Source organism: Amia ocellicauda, chromosome 20, assembly GCF_036373705.1.
Source record: "Amia ocellicauda isolate fAmiCal2 chromosome 20, fAmiCal2.hap1, whole genome shotgun sequence".
NCBI classification, from domain to species: domain Eukaryota; kingdom Metazoa; phylum Chordata; class Actinopteri; order Amiiformes; family Amiidae; genus Amia; species Amia ocellicauda.
Window position 1 is genome coordinate 7288690 of NC_089869.1, and position 27600 is coordinate 7316289.

Here is a 27600-nt window from a genome sequence, read left to right on the forward strand (position 1 = left end):
CTAAGTATAGTGCATGGTTGTGATGTGATTGATCTTTGTAGAGGCCTTAAGGCAATGTATTGACAGAAAGACAAGCCAATCCCCCTTTCACACACACACACACACACACACACACCCTTCTTCTCCCTCTTCCTATCCTAACCTAAATAAAAAAGTACCCCAAAAAAAAAAGAAAAACTAGTAAATGCTAAAAAGGAAAGTGATTTTGCTTTCATTAGAAACACAATACAAAACTGGTCCCTTTGCTCTGCATGATTGAGTAGTAAACTGCCATACAAGTGTTGAAGTTGGGAGTTTTTCCATAATCTGATTTAAAAGGGGGAAGTTCTTTCTATATTTCGTTCACCTGTCTCTTAAAAGTGCATCATAATAACAACAATAACTCTTAAGGTAACCCAGTACTGCTAACCTTTTGTCGTGGTCTGTACTATCTAGCAACTGATACAATGTTTCAGAATCATTTGTAATGAAATTCTTGTCTAATTGCAAGGTATTATTTTTACGATACCGTATTACTGGGCAGCAATTTTACTTCAGTCATTCTAGTGTTTGATGTCTTTGTCATGTGCCCTTAATATCTCTTTGAACTAAATGATTGCAGGCAGCCCTGTTTCCCTGTAGATTGCTTGTTTTCTAAAAGCAAGGGTTCATACGCTATACTTCCCACTTCAATTTAAATTTTATCTTTAGACCCAGCATATGGATTTTATAGCATAGAAGGCCTTCACACACACACACAAACACAAATAACGGAGTAACTAAAAATACATATAATAAGAACAAATATGTGAAAAATGTAAACAAGAACAATAAAATTAATATTAGCTTATTATTTTTTTAACAATGCAGCAACTAATTGAATTGACATTTAATCATTGAATTGCATTAATTTTAACTCAGTCCACATGTATTGTCCAATACCTGTCATAGAAATGCAGTGTTTGGAAAATAGAGTAGAGAATCCAATTCGAAATCTGAATAAAAATAATAGAATTTCATATATGTAATAAATTGAATCCATCCCCAGACTGTATGAGAGAAAAAGGCAACAAAAACCACATTGTAGCTTTAACTCCCTGGAAGGCCGCTTGGTCTGGAAAGCAGACCTCTAAAAGCGGCGGTCCTGGAGGTATTTCAGAGGTGCTCTCAATGGGCCCAAGCTGATGCTCAGCGCTAACATGCACACCAGGAGACCGAGAGACAAGTCCTCTGGATCCCCCACTCGTCTTCTTTTCCTTGAGAGTGTCGAACGCCGGCTCTGAAGTCTTGGCAAGAAGCACAGCGCTAGGGACACCGAGCCGCTGCCGAGTGGAGATGCTCTTTTGAAAGGGAACCAAAACAAAGGAAAACCGCACTCCTCAGTTCACCTAAACATCCCTGTGTTTATGTCAAGTGCCGTACAGTCTGCTGGGGCCTGGTGATGATATAACTCATCACAGGCCTGGGCCGAATAAGATGCCCTCCTTTGCCTTTTGTGTCTGGTGTATTTACATTCAAGCAAACCCTGCGAACGGTTGCTGTACACACATGATGTTTAAAGCAATTTTGTGGTTGTACTTAATAAGGATGAGGGCAAGGGAAGTCTAAACATCAGAGCAGTCAAAACCCATATGAGTTCCAGTGTGTGCTTCCTTTGAATGGATGTTATGATGTCTGTTTCCATAGCTTCCCAAGACAGTTGTCATTTTCTGCCGTAGGATTATTGTTGAAGTTTTCCCATTCTTGGCGTTGTAAAATGTATTACATTTTTTGACGGAATTACACCGGGAGCAAACATACGTAGATGCGGGGACCAAAACTGCAACACCTGTTCCCACACTTTATTTGGTCTGTAAGCTTTGTTTCGGCTCTTTTTTTTTTTTTTAATTCTCCAAGACCGGCAGTGCATTCTGAAGAAAAGGAAGAAAGAAAGAAAGAAAGAAAGAAATGAATACAAAAGCGTGTAAAGGAATTTGATAATTTGCTCTCCCTATGCTCTGCTCCTTGCCAAGTGGTGGCCAGGCCTTTGCCAGCGCTGTCAAAACATGAAAATTGCAGTGACAAGAGTTTCTAATGGAATCTGTTTGACAAATATAATTAAGGTGTTTCAATTTAAAGCCCATAATAAAGACTACTGGTGGGCTCCCCAAGGTCCTCACTAATTGTGTAGATTGCTTTTTAAGCTTTGAATAGTTTTATTGGATAATGAACTGTTAAGAAGTGTTAGATCTTTTTCTTAGCAGAATTTAGAGAGAGAGAATGAGACAGGCCTGAGGTGTGGTGTTGTACAGATAATTAAAAGGCAGATTTAAGTTACCGGCTTTGATCTCGCTGTCAAGTTTTGATTAGAGCTGTAAATTCTTTAATCAAGTGTAATGTTGTTATTAACGTGCCTAACTGTTAAAAGAAGAGAAGAACGTCAAGTTTTCTCAAGTCCGTAACATTAATCTCACAACTTTGCTTCTGTGATGTTGTTGTGTGGATAATAAATTGTCTGCAACGGGTGATTAAAAATAATGAAATGTTTTAATGCATTTACCTCCTGCTGTATCTGACAACTTTGTAAGTAGTTTGTTTCAAGGTACAAGTACACTTTTCTTTTTGTCACATGACATTTTATTGGAATATTTAAAAAAAAAATTATTAACTGTAATATCATTGATGTTTTAGATTTATTTTGTGGTATTAGCCTAGTTAATTTTCTATCTGTACAATTAACATTTGGATTGTAGAAAAAGTGTTTGCAATATTAGTAGTAGTAAGATTAATTCAGATATTAAATTAAAACTGAAGTTTGTTTTATTTTTGAAAGGGTTTGTTTTTAGATTTAATATAACAGAGCTATAACACACAAAACAAGTAAAAATGCGGTCTGTGTTTTTTGTTGTTCTGGAAGTAAGCATGCTCTGAATTATTTTTTTCTCAGGTATTCTGAACTATCAAATAATCCTTTCTTATCATTTAAAAATCACTGAAAAAATAACGATGATACACCTGGGAAAAAGGGTGACAAAAGCAAATGCCTTATAACCTTCCTATCAGTTATTGCGGTTCACACATTTCCATGGCTGTTATTAGTTTGCTGCACAGTTATTGTAGGTTTTTAGATTATAATTATTTTTAATCTTATTGGAGTCGCACTAAATATATGTCCTTTTATAGTAAATAGTTATTAACTGTATTTGCAGAGGTCTTTTGTCCTGGGGAAAAGCAACGTTTGTAGGAAAAGAAGAAGAAAAAAACATCCTTTGGCAGACTTACTTTTTTTATTTTTATTACTGATGTGTAAGAAAGTGTTTGAATATTCCTTTTATTTTTTTATTTAGTCCTCTTCCACATTATTTTCTTTTTTGGATATGAAGTGGCAATAGTTGTATAAGGTTAGATAGACCGATAGATAGATAGATAGATAGATAGATAGATAGATAGATAGAAATAAAACTAATTGTGTGTAAGGCATGCGGAGGAATGTGGACGGCATCCAGCTCATTTAGAGTTAACCCAAGCCGTACTTGGTAATTTTCGAATGAGTTTTGGAAGCTTTCAGACCTACTGTATATCTGTATGTGAGGCAATCACAATCCTGGCAAAACTCCATTAGTTTCAATTTGGATGGTTCAGTAAAACTGGTTGATTAAATAAGTCCAGGCAATTTGCAGGCAGAAAATAAAAAAAGCTGGTGAGGATGTGTTTCTTGGGGGTGGGGTGGTGGGGGTCCAGCTCAATGTTTGTTATAAGCGATAATTATGTCAGTAACATTTATTACACTGTGGCCTACATGGATTTATCCAACTGGCATTTTTATCGCAATAGATTGGCAGTGCTTTTGAGAGGATATAGACTTTTGGGATATAATTAAATTAACCTTAATTAACCAATTAACCAGTATATGTATGTGTGTATGTATGTATCTATGTGCATGGTATCACATTCAAGTATTCATATCCTTTCATATCCTGTCAAGTTTTTTATTTTCCAATTTAAAGTGTGGAAAGGAGAAGGAAAAAAATAAAAAGGACATTGCTTAAGTCTAAAGGAAAGTGTTTTATTGAACTAAAAAAGTGTCTGAGTTGAAGTGGAAAAAAGCAACTAATTTATTTTTTCTCCAGCCTCCTTAAATAAATTGTTCTATTAGTCTCCTGCAGCCTTGGTCATTTATACCTATTAAACCTGTGTTTTATCATCCATTACTGACTCTCACGTCTCTGGGTATACTTATTGTCTGTAATAAGCATTTTAAACAGCCACTAAAAATTGTTTAAGTCATATCTAGCGCACGCTGAAAGGGAGAATGAGATTTGCAAATGATAAATGAGAAAGTTGACTAGCTAACTAATAAAGATTTGTCTTAATCAAGTATGATTTGTCAGAACAGGAGCGCACCGGGGTCAGGGCACCGGCAATGAATAATACAGCGTTCACAGGAGACTAGGACCACAGAAGAAAGGCCTAATAAATATGCTGTGATTACCCACTGCTAATTCATATTCAAAGGACGGATTTTGCCTGGTCAGCCACAAAGATTCTGAGCTGATCAGCGGATTGTTAAAGATTTCTTGGCTTGACCTCTCTGAGAAACGTGCGCACACACACATGCCCGTGCAGTCAAACATTCCGGCAATTCAGCATTTAAAATCACTTTTTAGTGTAAACTTTAATGACAGTATCAACCCCTTCTGTTTTATCACTGGTAATTAACACTCTTGCATGATAGTTAGGCTGATGTTGAAGCACGATGCCCTCTTCCATACACAGCTTCAGTTCAAAGTCAAACCAGGGCTGCCAAAGATTAAATGCACAGCCCTGCCTTATTAAAATGACCACCCAGAATAATACACAGTGAAGTTGTGCAGTCTTCCCTGGATGCTTCTGCCCCCGTTTCGGCAGTCTGCAGGGGCACCCATCAAGACTGCTGATTTTTGCTGCTTCCGTTTGGTGCTTTGTGTTTGTTTTGTAGACCTACAGACCAAGGCCTTATCAGTGCTCCCTATTTTCATCAGTTCACTGTGGCATTGCCTGACCGATCCCAAATAGTCCAGGATATTTTTAACTTGCATGTACCCCACGCAAGAGAGGTGGTCTCGTGTCTGTGTGCACTTTTTTGGGACGGTAATAGAAAGTCCTTATCTTATCTGCGAAATTCAGGTGTGCGTCCAAAGGCACATTCATTGCATTTGTTGTCATACGGGGCGGTAAATTGAACTATTACACACAAGCGTTTTTGTATTTATTTATTTTTTCTTTGTTTTGGGTTCATTCCTGTCTTTCTGAATGAATGAAATGTTTGCACAGACAACCCTGTTTCCAGATGTCCTTCTGAAAAGCCACTGTATGTCTTGAATCACTAAAGTTTCCCAGATCTAACAGGCAATACTGTTACTATTTTAAGTTGGTGCTAAGCTCTTTTGTTTAATTTTCTTTGCTTGCTTCCCCACACTGTGAATAACCTTTATTCGTCAAGGGCCAAGCGGTCATATAATTGATCTCGGAGCAATGTTTTTTTCACTATTAATTGGTCTTTTAGCACAACTGAAGCATTGGCACAAATGTATTTTTCCTGTAGGCCTTTTATTATTATTATTTTTGTTTTTATATACGTTTTTGTTGTTGTGGTTTGGTATGGGGGTTGTGTTCGGGAGAGAAGTGTGTAGTAACCTTCAATAACTGTTTAAAAAATGTAGCATACAACTATGGTGTCACCCAGTGTCAGGGCCGGTCTTTCAGCTTAATGCTGTTCTTTCAGCACAGGAGAAAGAAGACCAGAGATCGCGCAGTGTAGATGGAATAAAACAGCTCTTGTAAAATTGATGATGTCTCCAATTATTTATCTGCAGAGGGAGTCACTGGGACAGCAGATGCCTCCATTGTGGGGGAGCTGGCTGCTGGTTGCGATATTAATGCATGAAGGGTTGATCTCTGGGTGTCAGCGAGACAATTCATTTTGTGATATTTCAGCCTGGTGGACTCCTCTTCCCATGTTTATTGACTTTGCCAGCCAGTGAAGTTGAGGAGCAGGGGGGTTAAAGAAGAAGAAGAAGGAAAAAAAAATGCTATTCATCAAAGTGACAATGTTTTACCTTCAATTACAGCCTACGATATTGTTGGGGAACAGTAAACCGCATCAAGGTGTAGTTTAGGACATCCACTTCACTCTGGTGCAGCTTGGAAAACATACAATAACAGGAGAAGAAAATCAAACTGGTTTACTCGCAGTGGTAGTTGACTGTTGTGCCTGACTCTTCATTAAAATTAGAAATGCCATCCTGTGTTAGTGTTTCTAAACCCAACAGTACTGCAAAAAAAGTTCTACAAGAAATGCGCTTAGATCCTGTGTCGAGTAACATTCTGTCAGTAATTTATTACACTGTGATTTGCTGGTACAGTCCTCAAATTATTTATCAGGTCATGTACTATTTTCGTATAAAAAGCAAATAACATATCACATGGGTAAAGGGCAGAGCTGCTTTCTGTATTTGTCACTCTAGATGTCTTGAATAATGAGCTACTGTTGATATTCTTTAATAATGTCAGGAAGCTGAAAAAGCATTACAGGATGTTGGCAGTCTTTTTTGAGTTACAGAATACCAAATCTGCAGTGTTTAAGTTTGCTGTTTATTAAACTGGACATAATGGTTTTTAACGTAGCCCGCAAAACCTCGAAAATCTGATTTATTATTATTTTATTTCTTAGCAGATGCCCTTTTAATTCTTACAAAATATCACATTGTTTTTAATACAATAACCCATTTATTCAGCTGGGTTTTCACTGGAGCCTTCTGAGTACAGTTCCTTGTTCAAGGGTACAACAGCAATATCCCCCACCTGGGATTGAACCCACAATCCTCCACTCCAGAGTCCACAGCCCTGACTGCTACTCCACACTGCTGCCCATTTAGCTATAATAGATATCTACAAGGGGTTTGTAGGCCGACCACAGAATTATTTTGTTCCAATTTATTACCAGCAGGAAAATGAGAGTTCTCAGTGTTATAATAAAAAGAAGGGCTACAAAAATTCAAAATTGTGCCGTTCCTACATTGCTTTGTGTATCTGAAGCAATTAGACCCAACCCTAGTAAACGCAGAAGCTGTGTGAAAACTCCTAAACAGTGGGCAGTTTCCTAAATTTAGATTTATGAAAAAGGCATACTGTCCCAGAACTCATCCTAATTAATCCTGGCATGGTGTGAGCATACCGGACTGATGCCACATCTCAATAAAACTGCTCAGCCACTCCACTGAGCCACTCGGCAGGTTCGGCTTTGCCTTCTTGGCTCCAGCGTGGACAGATGTAATGTATTGTAGGCGAACCCAGAATGGAGGCGGGATTTACCGTGTTTTCTGTGCTCTGCGTGGGTTTGTTTCGTCTTAATAGTGACGCTGTAACTCCAGTAGTGGTTTGGATAACCGTTATCTTCCGTTAACTTGGCTGCTTTTAAGGAAATGCCTGTTAGCCAGCTCAGTTTTAAGTAAAAAGTCTATTCTGTTTAAGATGCTGATTCCACTGATATTGTAACCCTGTAACCACACACTGTACCATATTTCACCTTTGGGAGGCATTGTATATACAGCTAAACATTCAGCAGGGAAAGCCAGCAGGGACAGGGAAACATAATGGGAACATCAATTTGTGGTCAGATATCTGAAGGAAATATTTATCTTTCTGTTACTTGGCAAGGGATGTTGAAATTGGAGCTTCTAATGTATTTTACAGTCTTTGGATTGGAAGGCATTTAATCAGCCTTTGATGGATTTTACAGGGGGGGGGAAGAAACTACAAAAAAAGTGATTAATTTTTAAAATATTTTTTACGTCTATCTATATTACTGTAGGGGGTCTGCGATTTCTCGGTTCTTCCTCTGCACACCTTTATATCAGTACTTTGTCTGTGAACGAGATGATGACAGGAGGATTTGTTGTTGTTACTTCGAATTAAAGCCGGTTTGAAATGGGGTTTTGTCTCCGTCAAGGTCATAATGAAAGTCGAAGTCAGATGATTAATCTCTTTATCATAGTCGTAGCTTTCTTATTTATCGGTGTCCTGCAAAACAGGGCCGTTCCCTTGTGTAGAGGTGAGGGGTGCCCAATTTGAATGTGTCAGGGCCCTGTTTTACCAACTTTTGTGTCCTGGAAAAGGATAGTGCACAATTTAAATAAGGTGTCTGTGTTGTAATATGCTTTCATAAAAGCTTTGACGTATGTCCAGTCTTTATTATTTGGATAAAATTAAACGTGGGATATGAAGGTTTGTCCGAGTAGTAGATATAGATTTATATATAGAGATAGATAGATGTGCATTTACAAATAAAAGGCTTCCCCGTCTTTCATCCTGTTAAGCTGTCTTCAGTTGTTCTTCTTATTAATCTTTGTGCTCATTCTTTTAATCTGGTCTATCTGTCATATATCTGTCTGACTGCCTTATTTAATCTGTGTATTCTTCAATCTGTCTGTCTCTTATTACGAATTAATGAAGGCAGAGATGTGTTTATCTACCCATCAAGAACAAAAGCCCCGGCACTCTCGCTGCATTTCCTTGGTGTTGGAGCTGGTGTAGCTGCCAGACGTAGCCCATTTTGTACCATTTCCACAACATGCTCTCAGCAAGTGTACCCTTTGAGGGTAGCACCTGTATAATACAATAATCATGAGTATAGCTGTTTATTTGGATTGCTCGGTGCATCTGAAATCACTACTTTGATCCACTCAAAGATCTCCCTCTCTCTCTCTTTCTGTCTCTCTATTTGTAATTATTTGTTTGTTGTAAATGGTGGCTATACTGTATTTGTGCTTCATCTTAAACTAATCTAAGAGGTCGTATTTTGTCCACAAATGGCCAAGTTTAACTTTTTTTAAATCTATTTGCTATAAATATACCTGGACAAAGAAAAATATCTGTGGCAATGGACTTAAATAAAGAAAGTTGGTATTTATAATTATTTTTAGATTATACCATGCTACAGATTCGTAGATTCAAATACAGCCAGAACTGTTCTGGATTTGTCATATCATCACAAAAGGAGCAATCAAATATTTATATAAGTTTGTGAACTGATTATTAAATCAAAACTTTGGATATTTGTAATTTAATTAAAACATAGTATGCAATATGCATTACATCAAATTTTACAGGGCCTGACATGGGTTTCTTTAGATTTTAACAAGCTCTTTTACAAAGCATATCGACATAGATAAATAAAATGCATTTTTTATACTTTTTCCTTTTGGTTTCAAAGTAAATCATGGATGAATTTCAATTGTTACATTATTTTAATAATTATGTTTTTTTTTTTTAAACAGTGCAATGTTATGTAACGTAAGAAAAAAATGGGGAGTTGCATTTTGTTTTATGTTGTGGTTTTTTTAAAGAACAACTGGTGGAAGTCGTATTTATACTTGTCACTTGTTTCAAATATTTAGTTTATTTCCGAGGGAAATAGCTTCCATCCTAATCTATTAGTTAGGCTAAGAGGTCTTAACCTAATCTAAGATGGATCACAGCTTCACAGTCTGAAACATACTTTAACACATACCAACAGGAACTCAGGAACTTCAACACACACTAATGGGAACTCAGTAATCGCTAACTCAATACAATTAACAATTAACCTCAAAAGTTCCCAGCAAAAACGTGTGTGCATTATCCATTCTGAACCCCTTGTTTATCTTTACAAACATAAATTAATAGTCCTTGGCCATATGTACAGTTCTGTGCTGGCTTCACTTGAAGTAATCTTCTCAGATGAATATGGGCCTGTGGGAAAAAGGGGAAAGAAATAGAAGAAAGGCAATTAATAAATTATTTTTTATTCAGAAAAAAGAAAGACAAGTAGGAATGTTTCTAATTATGACTCAAAAGAAAACTTGCTTGACTCAGCCAAAACGAAAATATGATGTCATGGGTGAGCTGTGAGATTTGGCTTTAATTTAATTTGCATTTTTCTAGTGCAGCACCACCCATGTTAAAGCCTCTTAATATGAGTAGAACACAAGGAGGTCAGTTTTTGTTTATCCTAAAAGTAAGACATAGTCTTCCAGCCCTAACCACTTGGATCCAATGTCCCTTAATATGAAATAACCACGGAGTGCATTTTGAGACCCTACAGCCTACCAGGAATTACTTGAGCCCGTGTTAACCAACTCTGGAATGGTTTCAGCAGTAATCCTGTAGGAGCCAGGGGGCACAAACTGTGAAACATCAAAAGGGCCTATTGGCTGCTGGACAAATCACTGAAGCCAATTTTTCAGCCAGCGCAGTGTGCTTGGGCGCCAAGGTTTTGTCCCCTCTGTGTCAGGGGTTGGGGGTGTTACTTTGCACTTACTACTGGGTGTGTTGAGGCATGAACTTTGGGCACAAGAGTTGCCAAGTTGTGTGTCGCTCCCTTTTGGTTACCACGTATGGAGATTGTTTGTTGTCATCGACAGGGTGCAGTTGTTGATCCTCAGATATGCGTGAGCGATGAGGGAAATGTCAGCAGCTGTATTTCACTGCAGGCTTCTTTGTTCAGACTGGAACACAAGGGGCCAATCATAGCAAGGACCCCTTTTCAGAGGGTTATACAACTTTTTGTAGATAAAAATAAGTATATTCACTCCGGAAATTTTGGTCTGGGTGTATTTATCTCACTGCCTACATCCATTTCCAACACAAAAAACACAGAGCCTTCATATGAAGGAGTTTGGTTATAGATGTAGGCGTTCCTGGAGTTTTTTTTTTCTCTCTATTCAGTATTTATGTGTTTAATTTGTTTTTCTAAATTAAGAAAAATATTGTTTTCATTAATCTATTAGTGGGATATGCTTTTTTTTTTTTTCATGATGACTTTATCTGTGACTTACTAACAGAGACCCAAATGTCTGAAGCAAAGTAAAGGAATTTTATGTATTTGAAAATAAATAGACATTTTAATAATAATAATCTGAAAACAAATGATTAGTCTATTATCATAAAGCTGCTCTTCATGGATATATATCTCTGTATGTCCAATTACCATAACAATGCATACAATAATTCAGTTTTGTTCGATATTTTATGTATGAAACAAAAAAAGAAAAAAGTATTTCTGGAGCTTTCCCCTAAAGACTGGGACACGCTTTATACCTGTATTCCCTTTCAGTGTGTTTCAGTTGTGTTTTTCCTTTCTTTTTTCTTCTGCAGAGCAAATTGGCCAAGAGATTTTAGAAAACCTGCACCACGACCGAGAGAAAATTCAAAGATCTCGAGATCGGGTAAGTCAGATATTGGTTGTAAATTGTAAGCTATCGGTCAATGATCTGCATGGCACTGGCATTAGGTTTGGCTTATTAGACACCACGCCAAATCCAAATGATAAAATTCAAGTATTTAAATTTGAAAACAGAAATAATTGAGGGAATGCGATGTCCCTTCTATGAATAGAGATGGGCCATCAAATTAAGTCTTCTCGTTCATCTTTTTTTGACTGTCTTGCTGCCACCACACTAAATACAAAGCAGTGCTGATTTTAGTGATGTCACAGGGTGGTGTAAGCATTGTTACCCAGAATGCTGTGCGAACACAGAACAATGGCAAAGTGTCATATAGTTTAAGGGAGGCATGATTCAGTCTGGGTGATAAATGGATGTGGTAGGATTTTAGGCCACATTTTAAATAACCAAAATAGATCCTCGTATTTCAAATATTTCCATTTCAGTGTCTTTTTTTTCTTCAAATGTGCAATTACTTACCACTTAGCATATTTGTAATGATCAGTAGTGTTAAGGTGTAAAATATGTTATCCCCCACCCCTTACTGCTATTTATATATACACATGTATTTTTCAGACCTGCCAGTGCAACAATAGCTGGTTAATGACTGTATTTACACATACATAACATACTGTTCTTGAAACATCTATACCACAACAAGAAAATGCCATATCATAATCTGCAGGCTTGTTTAATCTTCATCCGGCAGTTTTTAATGTAAAACTTGGAAGAACGGGTTCTGTAGCTTAAGGCAGTGTGAAGTCACTTTTGCTCCAGGTACTAGAGCTAGAGGCATATCACAGGCAGGCCTGCGTTTGTCTCTTGTTTGCCTTTCTCCTATTATTCTTTTTGAATATTGCCAGAGGTGTAGGGTGCACATGCTAGTTTTACCCTTGATAAACATTCATGCAGTTATCTGATTTCTATGAAGAGATATTCAGAAACCACATTCTCTGAACACTGTAGACCATTACAAAAAAGTCACTTCACAAACAGTGTGGAAACCTGGAATATTTACTTATTTGTGTTTTGTTTTTTCACTAATTCTAGTGAATTATTAGTTTTTCCCATTTCATTTGTCAGACAGGCAACACTGTAACACACTCAAATAAAGCATATTGTGAAATATATTGTATGTATTGCTTCATTGTGTGCCCTAGTCTCAGCAGGGGTTTGATAACAAGGCTTTTCAGCAGTCCTGGATGTTATTTAAAGTCCTGCCATCCACACAACGCTGACTTCAATTCTTGATTGCTGTGCATTGCTTAATTCACAATTCTGAGAAGGCTCCGTTTTACTGTTCTAACTTTGATCTGTACCCTAGAAAACTATAATAATAATAAGGAAATGACTGTGAATGTATGTTGATGGGGGGGAAAAAGCTTTAGTGGTTTGTTTTATAATGTGCAAACCGAAGAACAACACAAATAAAAACTCAGTTTGTGTTGTGCAATGACTTTGGTTAATAATACCCTTTTTTTTTTCTAGTTTTTAACATCATTCCTGGCCAGATTGGGGGAAGCAATATAATACATTATTATAATATCTATTATTTTATTATAGTTGAACAAAAGTTGGGTGTAGCTGTGTGCTGGAAATGTTTAATGGGTGTCTGTTTTTTAAATGCTATAATCAGCCACTGGATGATGTGCGGTGAGGTAATTAATGGACATAACTTTGTGGTCGTGAGTCATTTGAGGTGGGGGATTGTATCTACATAGCGGCATGCCTTTTCAAGTGTTATTCCTCAGTCGAAGCACAAGCCCGAGCCATCCACTTTCCATATTGTGCCGTGCTCCTGGAACTCAGACATCATCTGCTAACAGTAGAATCACTTTCCATCAGCAGAAAAGATCCAGTCCTTTTGTGATATGTTTCCAATAGCTGTCCTTACTAGGCAGATGTAAAATTGTCAGATCCCAGTTAGGGGCCATCTGAAATGCTTTTTCTGAAGAATGGTTAAAGATCACAACATGTCAGTTGGTATTGCAGACTATTTCAAAGGAAATAAAACATTTCCTTTCAAAGGTCTGCTGTCTGCTGAGAATAATACACTCCCGTGAGCCTAGACTGGTCCTCCCTCAAGGATATTTTGCTGGGTAAAAACAAACTGTAAAGATGCACCATGTAACATGAGTCTTAAACTGTGTGTTTTGCATTTCTGTGGGAAAAAAGAACAGATTAGGGAGCAGCACTTAACAACAAAACAAAACAGGTTAGTTTTGAAATAATATAATAAGTAATATTTACTTACAAAAATGAAAGAAGACAGTACAAGCTTTAGAAAATAATGTAGGGAATTTTCTGCGGCAACACATTTCTCAGAAGTTAATTCATGCAGCATTTTAAAATGTTTCCATGCCTAGATTCAGCTTTAAACTGAACGCTTCTTTTCCCATTTGGTTTGGATTGCATCATTTAAAGTATCCTACTCAACTTTTGCTGGAAGACTTTCATTTTACATGCTATATACCAAAGTGAATGTGGTTTTAACTTACAATGGTACCTGTGGGAAAGTGCTGGTTTTATTGTGACCTGGAATTTGAATAGAAGATGAACATGTTCATAACCCTTCAGCTTTTAGATGTAAATATGGGAATACAAATTGTATAGATTTTACTAGAAGCCTTCAAGATCTTAAACGTATAAAATCAATTGGTAAGAAAAAATGAATAAAACAATCAATATTAAAACTAGCAATTCAAACTATACAAACAAATCTACGGTTTACTGCTGATTGCCCTGTTTTTTAATGTGCTGTAGGTGACTTTGACACATTTATTATGCACAAAAAAGCCTTTAACAAATGCATAAATTTATACCGTAATTCAATTTTTTAATTAGATGTGTGGTAGGTTACTCAATTAGCAATGCATGTACCAATAGTTTCCCTTTTTAAGATCCCAATAAGATCGTGCAGCTGCAGGAATTTCAGATTTATTTTAATGTACCTGAACCCTCTGAAATTCACGACAAACCTGTGTAGATCATTAAAATGTTCAAAGAACTCTGCTCAGTAAATGAACATAATTCTTTAACTATGCAAACGAATTTACTGCTTGTATAAACTTGATGTCTTGACACCTTTCTTGAAGAATTCCAGGGTGCTGCTGACAACTGCGATGTTGGCGGCTACATAACAATTCTTAATTTTTCTTGCCTTCATCTCATCATCTCATAGAACCAAAAGAAGATAGGTTTGCCTTAGTGACAGCAGTTTGCTTTAGTAGGGAAATGTAGTACATGGAGAAAACATATGTTTGCAAAGAATCAAAATGTAACTATATATTTCTAAATATTTTACATAATCAGTTCTCCAGATATCTTCCTGAACCTGATGAAGGTTATTCAATACAATATGGTTCAGCCACATGGTAATCAAATGTTTCCTATTCCTAAAATAATCCCTGGGTTAGAAGTCCCTTTTGGAGACCAATGTTGCCTCCTCAGATGCCCCATAGCCAGGAGATGTATGATTTACCAGGATTCACCAAGGGCCTGTGGGAAATTGTCACACTGACCACGCAAAGCACAACAACCTCAACATTAACTCAGCCCATGTTGACCAGACACCCAGTGCAAGAAAGAGCAAACACAGCAGTCTGGTTCTTCAGAAACTCGCAGGCATTGAAAAGAAGTATTTTAGGAAGAGTGGGGAAATCCCTTGGGATGTATCTATCCTTGAGAGCAAGACATCAGGCGGCTCTTGGACTGGCTTCTTTGCCAAAAACTTAATTCCACCCAAAACCACATCTGTGCCGAAGAAGCTGTACACCAGTAAGAGCTGTCTTGGATTTTATCTCTTGCTGCCAGATATTTTATAGTGCATGACGCCCTGTGGAGTTTTGAAGAGAACTCCTAGTATTTTCACAGGGATGGCCCCATCATAGCAATCTGATTACACCGAGCATTTTGTGGTCTTCTGTCAGCTGCACTGTCAGTGCTCTTGACACACACGTTTTTCCGGAGTATTCTCTCAGGTACACCTCAGTATCCAGAACAATCTCAACTAAACTGTGATCAGATAACCTCCATTTAATGGTGGAGGACACTGCAGCTCTTATCTCAGGAGGTCTGAATTTATTAGAACAGAGGGGTGGGAAAGAAATCAGACCCCACACTATTTAAGACCAGGGGTTCTCAAACATCCAGGCTCTGGGGACGGTTCTTTTGTGGCAGCAAAATCTGTTCGCTACCGTTGAAGTTTGATACAGAAACTCAAAAGAGAAATGTTTCTTACGTACATGGTTAACCTGAGTTTGACAGTGAAGAGGCAGTGAGCTCCTCCGCTTAAGAAAACCTTTGGATTTTGTATCACAATTTATAAAGTACTAAGGTTATGATATCTTTCCCCCTTTGGTGTCCCGTTGTAGAGGTAGTGGAAACTCAAATTCTTAGTTTCTCTCTTTAATCCACCCCCCCAACAAAGACAGGAAAGGATTTTTTTTTTGATCTCCACTTAAATTTGTATAGATCGCTAATAATAAACACACTCTGATTTTACAGGGCCATCCTAATGATTCTAGTGTCTTCGGTGTTTTATTCCACCTGCAATCTCTTTCCTTTCCTTGATTAGGCCTTTATTGATGTTTTCAGCTGTCAAACTGTAGGATACATCCAAGTTCATTATAGAAATTTCTCAGGAACATCAAAGCCACAACTTTTATAGGAGGTGTAAACTATTAAAAACACAGGAAATTATTGGTGAGGTAAAAAAATATATAAAAGCTTTCCTCTTGGATAACTTGGATCACCGTGGCTTTGTTAAAACCTTAAGCATTTCAGGCCTGTGTACAAAAAAAACAAACAAATCAAGCTTACTGTTATGTCATCTCTTCTCATACATGAACTAAAGTCTTCATCTCTTTGTTTTAAGGTAAAGGTTTAGATTAAGTCACTGAGATTTCAAAAGAGACCCATGACCAGGTCTAGAAAACCCTGAGCCTCTTAGAATAAAAACATTCGAACAATTAAATAAAGCTTGTATATTGTATATATGTATATTCTTGTTTGTTTATTTCTGTACACAATCTCTGCCTTAACCATGAGTTAAAATATCTGTTTCGACATCTCGATGTCTCCTGCAAGTCCCGTGTGAAATGTGACGTTCTGTACTACAAGAAAAAACACAAAATGAAAACAGATGTACGACATGAAAAGAAATTAAAAGCATACTTGCAATTAAAAAGACGATGCTGTCTCCTTATCATTAATTGATCCAATTCAAAGTGTTTTTTGGTTTTTGTCTGTTTGTTTGTTTGCTGTTTGTTTGTTTTTAAACTAATGACAGTCGCTGCTGCCATGTGAAAAAAAGTGCTGGCGAACCGCACAATTTTCTGTTTAGATTGATCCCAAACTTGGCGTAAAATCGTTTAAAGGAAAATATCTCAGAAGGCATGTATTTACAGAAAAGATTAAAGGTGATTATGAGGGGAATCACCAGTGACATAAGCTACAGAAATCCCCAAAATTGGATGGAGTGTGAGGTGGATTCATTACTGACAATCTGGGAGGCCGAATGCAGATTATGGGTGATTTTTGTACCTGTTCCATAGAACTCTAAATAGATAGGAATAAACCGTGCATAGAAGGCTAGACTCAGGGTAGGCCAATGGCATCTGAGGTCACTCCAAATTTTTAAGGATTAAAACAAGTTGGAATGGACACAACCTGGGAAACATTTCCATTCTTCTTTAAAAAAAAAATATTTTTTTTTTTTAACCCACTTTTTCTTTCTTTGTAGCTCCGTGAAACCGACGCCAACCTGGGGAAGAGCTCCCGGATCCTGACGGGAATGTTGCGCAGGTAAGATGAAGGTAGGGTGGCCATGCATTTCTTTTCCAGACACTGCAGCTTCTGCTCACCTGTACAGCACCCTTCACTCGTACTCAGATTTTATTTGGGAAAATATTTGGTCATACGAAGTGAAATGCACAACACTTTCTAGATACTGGACAGCGCACGATCATGTCAAAACGCAGATCAGCAATCAGGGAGAGAAAGGACTTATCAATTTTTGTTGCCACTGATTTGACTAAATATCTTTAGAGAACTGGTGTGGGGCAAGATATCATTTCACATCACCATTTGGTTCTTCACCTGTATATGTACCTTATGTACTGTTGATTTTCATAGCATTTAAGTATTCAATTTAAATAGTTCCCACTCTTCACATCCTGTGGTGTTTTTTGTGTGTTTTACATTTATCAGTTCAGTGCAATCACTTCAAGATGTCAGCTTGCATTTTGTGGGATGTGTGTCCTTGAGGCAGCTGTCTGTGTTTTAATACACACTTTTGCCAATTTGGATTACTGTTGTGACATTAAATATATGAATAATAATAATTATTAGTTTCATGGACATTATAGAAAATAATTTATGAAGAGAGACTGAAAATGTTCATAAAAGATATGCATCAAGGCATTCTTTTCTACTAGATTAGAAAAATATTGTGTGTGTATGTATATATATATATATATATAATGCATGCGTGTGTAATAGGTATTTATTGCAGAACAACATCTGTTAATATGACTCAGTAGTGTAATTTTAATTGTAAACAACAAACACATACAGCTGGACGATACGGCCTGGTCTTATAACCTCTGAGGTATTCGTTTCTTATTTAAGAGCGGTAAGTACCTGCTTCTCCTGAAGATTGCGACAAGGGGAATGAGTTAAATCTTTGATTAAGCTTCTTAAAAGAAAACAAGAAAAAAAAAAACCTGTCCAACACCAATGGAAGTTTTCAGTATACGGTAGATATGTAGGTCTTTACAGGCTGGTAGAACTTCCTTGAGTTTCACTTCAGAGGGAGGCTTTATCCTTTTCTCAAAGTCTAATGAAAAAAGCAGCACAGACAAGGGGAGGCTTTAGAGAAGCACAAAAAAAAAAAAAGAAAAGGTTCAGTTAAACGTCTGTCACGTCTCCATTTTACAAACCGCTTCCATTTCTGTCTCTGAACCGTAACGTAAAATTTTTGATTAAGAGTAATATGTAAATGACACCAGCTAAATTTAAAATCCAGGGCAGAAAGGAAGTAGCAATTGAAATAGATGCTTCAATGCGTGTAGACAATCAAAACCAGCACGGCTTGCCGAGAGGCCCCCGGTGACGCGGACTGTAACCAATATTCTGCATATGTCTCCATTTTGTCAAATCTCATTAGAGGGCCCGCCTGCTTTATGTCATTGGAGCTGTCCAGAAATCATTCATCATTTTTAGTGTAAAGTAAATAACATGCAGTTATTTAAATAATATCATATTAATGTTAAAGTTCAGCTGTCACTTAATGGGACGACTTAATCAGACGTAGCATTTAGAAATATACGGCTGCGCATGGCTTTGCTTGGCTTTCAGGTTAGCAGATTCAAATCAGGATTTATGAGTTTTCTAAACCAATGCGTTTCACTGCGTTTATGCTTGATGGAGTCTGCCTCTCTTGTATGAAAGCAGAGACGGGCTATTTTAAATAAAAATAAAGCATTTCTTAATATTGAGTTTGTATAGGGGTTTTATTTTTATTTATTTATTTTTTTCAAAGTGATTTATAACTGGCAAACACAAAGAAAACAAACTGACCCACTGTCTTTTGTATGGGTTCTCTTCAATACTGCCCAATTCTACATTCATGAAATTACACGTGTCTCTGAGCTGGGGCCGTTTGATTAATATCCTAGCTTTATTCCCCCCGCCACCCCCATCCCCCTGTATTTTACAGCTAGCTTCATTTGTTTGTGTTTTACATTGTAGGTTCCCGTGAGTGGATGAATCGTTATTTCATGTTAAAATGAAGAATCTAGGTGAGATGCACACATTGCAGCCCAGTTGTGATTAAAATGAAATCATTGTGGGGGAAATACTATTTTCCCACAGAGGTATAACCACATAAAAAAAATTGTTGTCTTCCTTTCTCTTCAAATTCCTTTCTGAGAAGTCACTGCCTTGGTTAAGGATCTTGTAAGCATTAAAGTGCCTGGGAACAACAAGTTTATTTCAGAGTACTGGTGCAGTAAGTGTGGTGTGGTAAATATTGCTGTAAAGCTGAGATGGAATGTAAAGTCTGCTTGAGAAGTTCATGATTCTGCATATCAGGGATTGGAAGTGAGGGTGGTAAAGCAAGCTTTTCCCTTTCTTTTTTTTCTCCCCCCAAAAGTCTCACAGGAATGAGTTTTTGTGCTTTACAGACATTCTTACATCTATTTTATTTGATACCAGCGAACAGCACTGGCCCATTGTTGTGTGTCAGCTCGTGCATGTCTCTGTCTAAATACTGTGTGTTAAAGCGACTGGAAAACAGATAAATCCACCGAATTTGCTCTGTTTCCACCATCCTGCAATAGTGCGGCAAGCTGGAGAAAAGTGCCTTTAGCACTTATTCTTATATAAAAATGAAACGTGGGGTAAGTCATCCCAAAGGGCTTTCAGGCTAGGCGAACGTACAATAAAATAACACAAACTTCCCAAACGCGGACTACAAAGAGTATTGAACCCTGTCAAGTTATTTATAATCTTCGAGGAAAGCTGTGCTCGGATGACATGAGAGTCTTTCTTTCTCATTTCCCAACATGCAATGAAAAGGCATCACAATTGCTCTGTATTTCAATAGGAAATTAATAGATTGACTACTTCTGCCGAACAGGTTAAATTATTAATATACAACACAAACGACGTAACGCTTTATTTTGTTAAGGTTTTATAAACTTCTTTAAATGAGATGGTGATCATGAGATTGATAATAATGATGTTTTTTATGTTTTATTATTGATTTATTTTGTAAATATCGAAATTTGCATCTGCCTATCGTTTATGACTGCTGTCATTTTTGCGTCAAAAGCCTCAATAAACAAATTAATAGCTTGGGTTGCAGCAAAACCATTAAGTGGAATAGCTCTCAAGAGCCACAAGTCAGTCCCAGTGCTGTAGAGGGATGAGAACTGATGGTACGGGTTGTGAATGGAGTACACAATCAATGTGTTCCTCTGTGCTACAGCAGAAAGTGTGGAGACAATAGTGTTTATTTGAACCCGATAAGGTTAACTTTTATGTCTCTTAAAAAGAAAAAAAAAAATAGGAAAAAAAGTGTTGTGTTGCAGACGACTTCACAGTCCATGTGAAGTGTTTGTTTCTTCTTTATTTTTGTCATTATTTATTTAGGAAGCATAAAGATTTTGAATAGGTATCAGTATCTGAAGGGGCTGAGGCGCACAAGCTCTCCTGTGTCCCCCGGCCCCTCGCCTCCTGGATCACACCGCCGCAGTGTTGTGAAGGAGACGGCGCATGCTCACTGCCAGCTGCTATAGCATGCAGGTGGTCGAGTCAGTCGCCACGCAGATCAAAAGTCAAATCCTTCTGTGAATCTCCCTTTGAAATGGGTATGTGGCTGAGACAAGGCTAGCCTTATTTCGCAGACAGACTGGGGAAAAAAAAGCATACGTACTGCACTAAAAGCTCCATATTCATGGCGCAGCACAAAACCATGATTTTTTTAAAGGACTATTGTGCGTGAAAGCAAATAAGAGATCAATGTGTATATGTGTACACAATATATGTAGTATTTAATATACAGTACAAATGCATAGTGTGTAGTAATATATGCATTTTTTCATGAATGACATGAGTGTTTGTATATATTAATGCATTGATACATTTGTGTGTGTATGTATGTATATATATGTGTATAAGCAGATAGATAAAGTATATAGGTTATTATATGCAGTCATTGATTTTGCCTTTTGTATGACAAATATATTTGTAATTTTTAATTACATAATGGTTGAAAAGCTGGAATTTTTAAATTAATATTATGTTTACATATGACATTAGAATATATATATATATATATATATATATATATATATATATATATATATATATATATATATATATATGTACTCGCACATACATGTAGATAGATAGATCATTTAATTCACTGTGAAAGGTGGAAGTCTTGTGGACGGCGCTCATTAAAATTAGTGGGGTTTTCTTCTGACTGTTTTCTTTGCCAGTCCTAGAGTCAACCATAAATTTGCAAACAATGTCAGGAAAAGAGATCAAAGAGCATAGCCTGGAGACATCTCAAAAAGAAGATGATGTCCTGAAGATTTCCAAATTTAGACTTCCCAACTATTGGTTAGATTTGCCTTTTTCAGCCTGGAATATTAAAGATCTGATATGTAGGTCATATAATTAATGAAATGCAGGAATTCCAGTGGGCTGCAGAAGGATGCAAATTGAGGGAGTCTTGGGGGCTTCTTGAAGTCTGTAGTGAAGTCTAACAAAAAGATTTAATATTATTTTTAATTGGAGCTGAAAGATATAACAAATTATAGTTCAGTCTGTTTTTATTCTTGTATTTATTTAGCTTCCTTTTCTTCCCTTCTGTTATGCGGAGCACTCATTAAAATGCAGGTTTGGAGTGCAGGAGCCATGGGACTGGAGCGCAGCTTAGGTTGGGTATAATGTGGCAGGGCAAGGTTTCTACGGCACCGACTATAACTGTAAAATCTTTAGATCATCCTTATGTGTGCTTATTTCCCTTAATGTGGGCAACAAACCAATAAGGTGCATGCGCACATTGGTTCTATTAAAGGTGGAAAGTACAAAGAGTCTTAAAAGCAGTGCTTGCTCACATACTCCAGGCAAAGAGAACAAAAAAATAAATAAATAACAAACAAAACAAGTGATGATTGATTTTACCCACATGTAAATAATATTGCCATGTTCTGCTTTTCTCCATCCAAAACAGCAGTTCCTCATGACGATCAAAACGCTGACCACTGGCAATGTATTTTATATTCCCCTTCAATAAATCATTAATATTTCAGGCATTGTAAGTGAGCGACTGCTTTTATTGTTTTTCTTTGCAATCAGACATACCCTAACCGTAGCAGAGAATTTAATAAAATAAACGGCAGCCGTCTAAACTAAAATGATGGTTCCAAAAAAAAGGGTAAAAAAAAATCATTGCAATGGCCTGGATTTTATATATAAGTTTATATGTATATAAAAATATATTTTTTTCAGTTTATTCCTTCAATTTGAGTTCCGATCCTCCCGAGTGCAGATTTTTTATTTAGAGCTCTTGCATCAGATACTCCTATGTAGCAAGTGTAAGCTCTAGCCTTCAAATTTATTTTGGCAAAGCATCTGTGCTTCACTTCAGTACTGGGTGTGTTGCTTTTAAATTAAGATCAGCGGTGGGGAATTAAATGTCATGGTCCACAATGTAAACAAATTACCATTCTCTTTAATTCCAGAGGCCTGAACTCTGTAGCCTTTATTTAGTTATTTAGTTCACCACAAGCAAAGGATCTGCTAACCGCTTATAGACTTAATGTAGACAGCATGGCTTAGTTTGAAAGAAATTAATTATATAAAGACTGTTGTTGTTTTTATATGCAAACCAAGATCACTGAAAGAGGTTATTGTATTTAAATGATTAGTTCCCCATCATTAAATGTTGATATTTTTGAACCCCTACTTACCTGGTTTAATGTACATTTTGAAATGCATGCGGTGAATCGGTTTCGGAAAGATTGTCAATATGTTTGCTCTATTCAGAGTCAGATGAATAATAAAAACTCCTTATGACTTGTGGTTGATGAATAAAGATGTGCCTATGCCTTTTTCATAAGTGGATCAGTGAGAATCGAACAGATATTTGTTTATTTTAATCTCACTGCAAACTACCACCAATTACCCCTCTATTCAAGTTTAAAGAGTACATTTTCTCCCCGTCAGCAAAGGGTTAAATAGAAGTGAACCAAAAGTGTTGATTATCTCTTTTGTTATGTTTCGTATAGTGTTAAACTTTATTAAGTGTGAGTAGCTGAACTTTACCAAAGCAGCGCTAAGTAAGTATAGTCTATTCTATTAAAACTCTTCCCCTGGGTTCTTGTCTGTCCCATAGGACATTCCCTCCAACTTGCTCTGATCTTTCTGCCGTGTTGGTGCAGATAATTCCTTGTACTACATTTGTACTCTTTCCTATCTATGAATTTATTCAGCATCATTGATATCTTTAGTGCATTTCCCTTCGAGACCAACAATCTCCACTTTCAGTTCTGTGTGAACTTTCAACATTTCCTGGCAAAACAACTTGAACCTCCAGCGCAAGAGGCTCAGTGAGCATTAGATCACGGTGGCAAAAAAAGGAATCACCATATTCCTGTACATCACATCTGTAGGTTATTTGTGTCATTCGGCTAGATTTGTCGGCCTGTGATACAATGCCAGCCGAGGTGGGTTAAAAGCAAGCAGACCCTTGCTGAACAGATTGGAACAGTGGTAAGCTTTAACTTTGGACTGAAAGAGAAAATGTAATCTGCCAACGCACTTCTTCAATACCAGATCTGTGCCGTGATGACAGTGTGTGTGTTGCTTTAGTGTGCGGGTTACTTTTGTGTTTTGTGCTTTTTCAAACCCGTTCAACTTTTTACATTTTTTTTGGCGTACCACATAAATTAGAACAATAAAACCGAAATGATAATCGAATGCATTCTGTTTGTCGACCGCGTGGTTGTCGAAATGCATTACCTCACAGCGGTATCATTTCAAATTCCATCACATTTCTCTCACACAAGTGCCACTGTATGTATCGCTCCTTGTTTCATTAATTAAACCTTTGACCCCTGCTGACTGAGATTTCTGGTTGCTGCTCTGCCTATTTTTGTACTTCTTTCATTGCTTTACATTCGGTTTTATTTATAGGGTGTGTGTTTGCGCAAGGAGAAGAAATACCTCTGGAAGCACTAAACTTGGTATTTTTTTATTTTTTTCTCCAGCATGATACAAAAGATGAAAGGTCTGCAGTGATATTATCCTCAGGCTGCTTGCATTTCATCCACTGGGGCTGCACTTCTTGAAGAAGCAGGCTGCTGGAGAAATGACAAGTTATTAGAAAGCTGGTGTCTGAAACCTTACAGGCTAATTATGTGTGGTAGCCACAGAAATAATGGCATTCATTACCATGACACATGCTTAAAATTCAGTATTTATTTATTTTATTGGGGGGGGGGGTATTTATTTATTTATTTTGCTTGTCTTTGTTATTAGCCGGTGTTATATTTGCATACTGGAAGAGGGGCTTTAAGTAGGCGGTTGTTAATGTAAAAGGTGCTTCAGTATATTGACAAAAAAAGGTCAGCAGAGAAAAAATAAATAAATCCTGTCTTCTATTATCCTGTATTTGGACTTTCACTGACAGGAGGATGCTGGGTACTTTGCTGTAATGTCTTGGCTCTTTTAAGAATGTTTCTTTTTTGTTTATTTTTATAAATCAGGCAGTGTGTATTCAAACTAGGGCTCGTTGCTATTGTAGTATTAGTACTAGTATACATTTGGAGCACTGTAATGAAACTAATATGAATTATGATTGCTGTTCCAGTTCTCTTACATCATTCAAGCTATCCATTTTCTTTGTATGCATTTCTCAAACTGAAACAGTGTGTCCAATACAAATTAACTTGTTTGCAATGGGCTTCTTATTTGATGGCAAGGTAACTGGAGGATAAGGAGGATTCCAGTCTGGGTGCATATTCAAGTCGTCGTGAGTCAGGTGATGGTTTATTCACCTCTGTGCTTTGGTTTTGTGCAAGCTGAGCACAGGCCCTCAGAGCTGTGACTTAAGATCAGTCGTATATTCAGCTGGGAAGAGGCTAATGTGCCACTCCAAGGGTATATGTACATTTTATCTAGTGTCGAGTTACTGTCAAATTGCAGCTTCTGTACATCCCAGGGGGCTTATATGGAACCGAGTGTTCTTTGTCACTTCTAAGTGATGGGAGTAAGTAAAGTTTTCTTTTATATAGCGCCTTTCTTGCAAAGGAAATTTTAAAGCGCTTGATATGATAGCTTCTTCTGTTGAGATTGGGGGTGAAACATTACAAAACAAGGACAGCTCCCAGATTTGACGTTATCCGGAGAACAAATACTCGTTCAGCTCGGCTTCTGACGACGGAAGAGAAAAGCGTTAACTGCATCTCTTTCCTATTGAGGCGTCGCAGTGGGCGAGGAGGGTGCTTAGATCTGACAGCACCCCCTCTGTTCTGGTCTAAGGGAGTGATCAACATACGCTGATCCCAGTCGATAAAATATATCTTGGATACATATTTTGAATTTCACAGAAGAGCCGAAATGAGAAATCGGAATATGGTTTGGGTTTCATGGGCGACTGAGCCGTTCCTAAAATAAAAGGCGTGTGTTGCGTAATGCCAGGGTGTAGAATTAAATCAAATTCCAAAGAACTTGGCATAACACTTTTTGTTATTGTTGTTTTCTTTGCTTTTTTTTTGTGGCTTCACATTTGCTGTCTCTATTTTGTGTGTGCGTTGTTCTGTCCCTTCAAGTGTATTGCAGCCTGTGTACACACTGAATTGTTCGTAGAAGAAATCTCCTTTTGTGCACTGTATGATAACTTATTCAGAAGAGGCCATTTATATGTGGTTGCAGTTGGGCAGCTGTCATGATAAAATAATGAGGCATCGCTGTAAGGGAATCACAGTGCTGACTGCATTCTTTGCTTTTGTATGTTATGAAGCTATTTAAATAGATAATAGGGGTCCTTCTGGACATTTTGAAGCAATTAGAACCTATCACACTGTCTTCGTTGCCTGTCATTAATTTCAGTCTGCCATTATGTTTTTGGAAGAATGAGCTAAGCAGTCACAGGGCAAGTCACTTGGAAGCATGAACGCGCCGCGCTTTAAAAAAAACAAAAAAACACACAAATGTTATTTTATCCGTATTTGAAACGGGAGGGCTGTCTGGCTTTTTTGCCATAGCTGGTATGTGCTGCACTATCGCATCGCAGGAAGTGAAGCCAGGAAGGGGACGAAGGCAGACCACAGTTCAGCAAATTGGACCAGGCATCAGAGTGAATTAAACGCCTTTCGTTTTTATTTAATAACACCCCTTGTGTGACTAGCTAATTTATAAATGGTTTGCTTTCCATAACTCACCTTGGTCATCATTCTCTCCAGGTTGTGTAGACTTCAGTTTCTTCACCTGCATTTCTCTCAACAGATAGTTTTGTTTGAGTCCATGTGTGCTTTATTGCAGCAGTGTCAAATTAAGGACGCCCCTCTTTAAATCGGAAGACGATACATGGAGGTTCGCATCTTCACGTCTCTAGGCAGGTTGATATGTGGTTGTGAAATCAGGTCGTAAATGGTGCATTGTAGGAAGAAATCACATGTTTTGTTTAAAGATTGTTAAGTTGTCTTCTTTTTTTTCCCTTTAACTTTCTGATCTGCCTCTGCTTTGTTGTACAAGCTTGAAATATTTACGAGCTGTGTTGAAATTTGTGAATTTTCTTTTCTCTTTACTTTGCGAGATCTGTCTGCCTCTGTTCTCCATGTCTTTACAGACCAAGATTCCTTTTAAAAATGTCAGGGGTGTAAGGAGTACAATGCCAGAGTCAGTATTCAGCTGCTCCCGTTGCACTCTCCTCCACCAGGCAACTTAAAGTCTCCTTTTATCATAGTGTGTATAAAAACCCAAAAGGTTATACCATCATGCTAGTAATAACCATTATTTCTGAAGCTATGTCCAGGTAGCACTATAATAAGAACTTCTTGTAGGTCTTGAACTAAATCTTTCAACTGCACAACAGTAGGAGTCCTCAAAAATACAGTACATGATTATAGCGTGTCCGCATGTGTGATTGTGCGACTACTTCTCTAAAACATAATTTGATGCGTTCTTGGTTGCACAATAAGAAAACAGCTTAAGAAGCAGATATGACTGGGCCAGTGAAGGCCTTTGTAGCAAAACCTTAATCCCACAGTTTTTCACATCCTTCAGAATTGTGCCAGATTAAGATTTCCGTGAAAAAAAGTTTCTTCACTCCATCCAACCCCCCCCCCCACTTCATAAAAATTATTGTATTTATCTGGCTATAAGATTCTTGCGAGTTGTATATTCATTATTTGGAAACTCTTCCTCAGCAAGGGTTTGTTATTAGTGTGAAAAGTAGAAGCACATGATAGCAGAAAAATGGTGGTGTAGGCCACAATTCGTGTGAAATTCCCCACAAACTCATCCCACACCTTTGCCCCTTAATGACTGTTTTTAGACTACGGCCAGGTTACATTTAAAGAAGTGACGTATTGTCTGACAGATTTCTACCCTGCACGTGAAAGCATTTTTGGAAATGCCCGGAGAATATCATGTGTTGTAGAAATGTAGAGTTGGCACTGTGTTGGCAGTAGGGGCGTAGTGACAGTCCAGAATTCTGTGCTTTCATAAAGATGATATCTTGATGGTGCCAGGAACAGCAGGTGGTCTATAAACAGAGGAACAGAGTTGTAAGCCTGCTTTTGTCGAGGTTTAGTCAATGTAATCATTAAGCTATCATTGGGTGACTATGGGTATTCCCCGTTCGCTTTGTATTACATAG

The 27600-nt window shown here is 37.5% G+C and overlaps 1 protein-coding gene across 4 annotated transcripts in view; it reads left to right on the top strand.

Moving 5' to 3' along the window:
- The window catches only part of vti1a (vesicle transport through interaction with t-SNAREs 1A), a 140581-nt gene that overhangs the window by 72811 nt on the left and 40170 nt on the right, over window positions 1-27600 (top strand). For 2 of the 4 annotated variants that reach the window (XM_066693541.1, XM_066693542.1), the window contains 2 exons: window positions 11134-11204; window positions 16945-17017. In XM_066693541.1, coding sequence (XP_066549638.1) covers window positions 11134-11204; window positions 16945-17010 — 137 coding nt within the window. In that variant the 3' untranslated portion in view covers window positions 17011-17017. The remainder of the gene's footprint in view (window positions 1-11133; window positions 11205-16944; window positions 17018-27600) is intronic. The other 2 variants (XM_066693539.1, XM_066693540.1) reach the window with 1 other exon arrangement.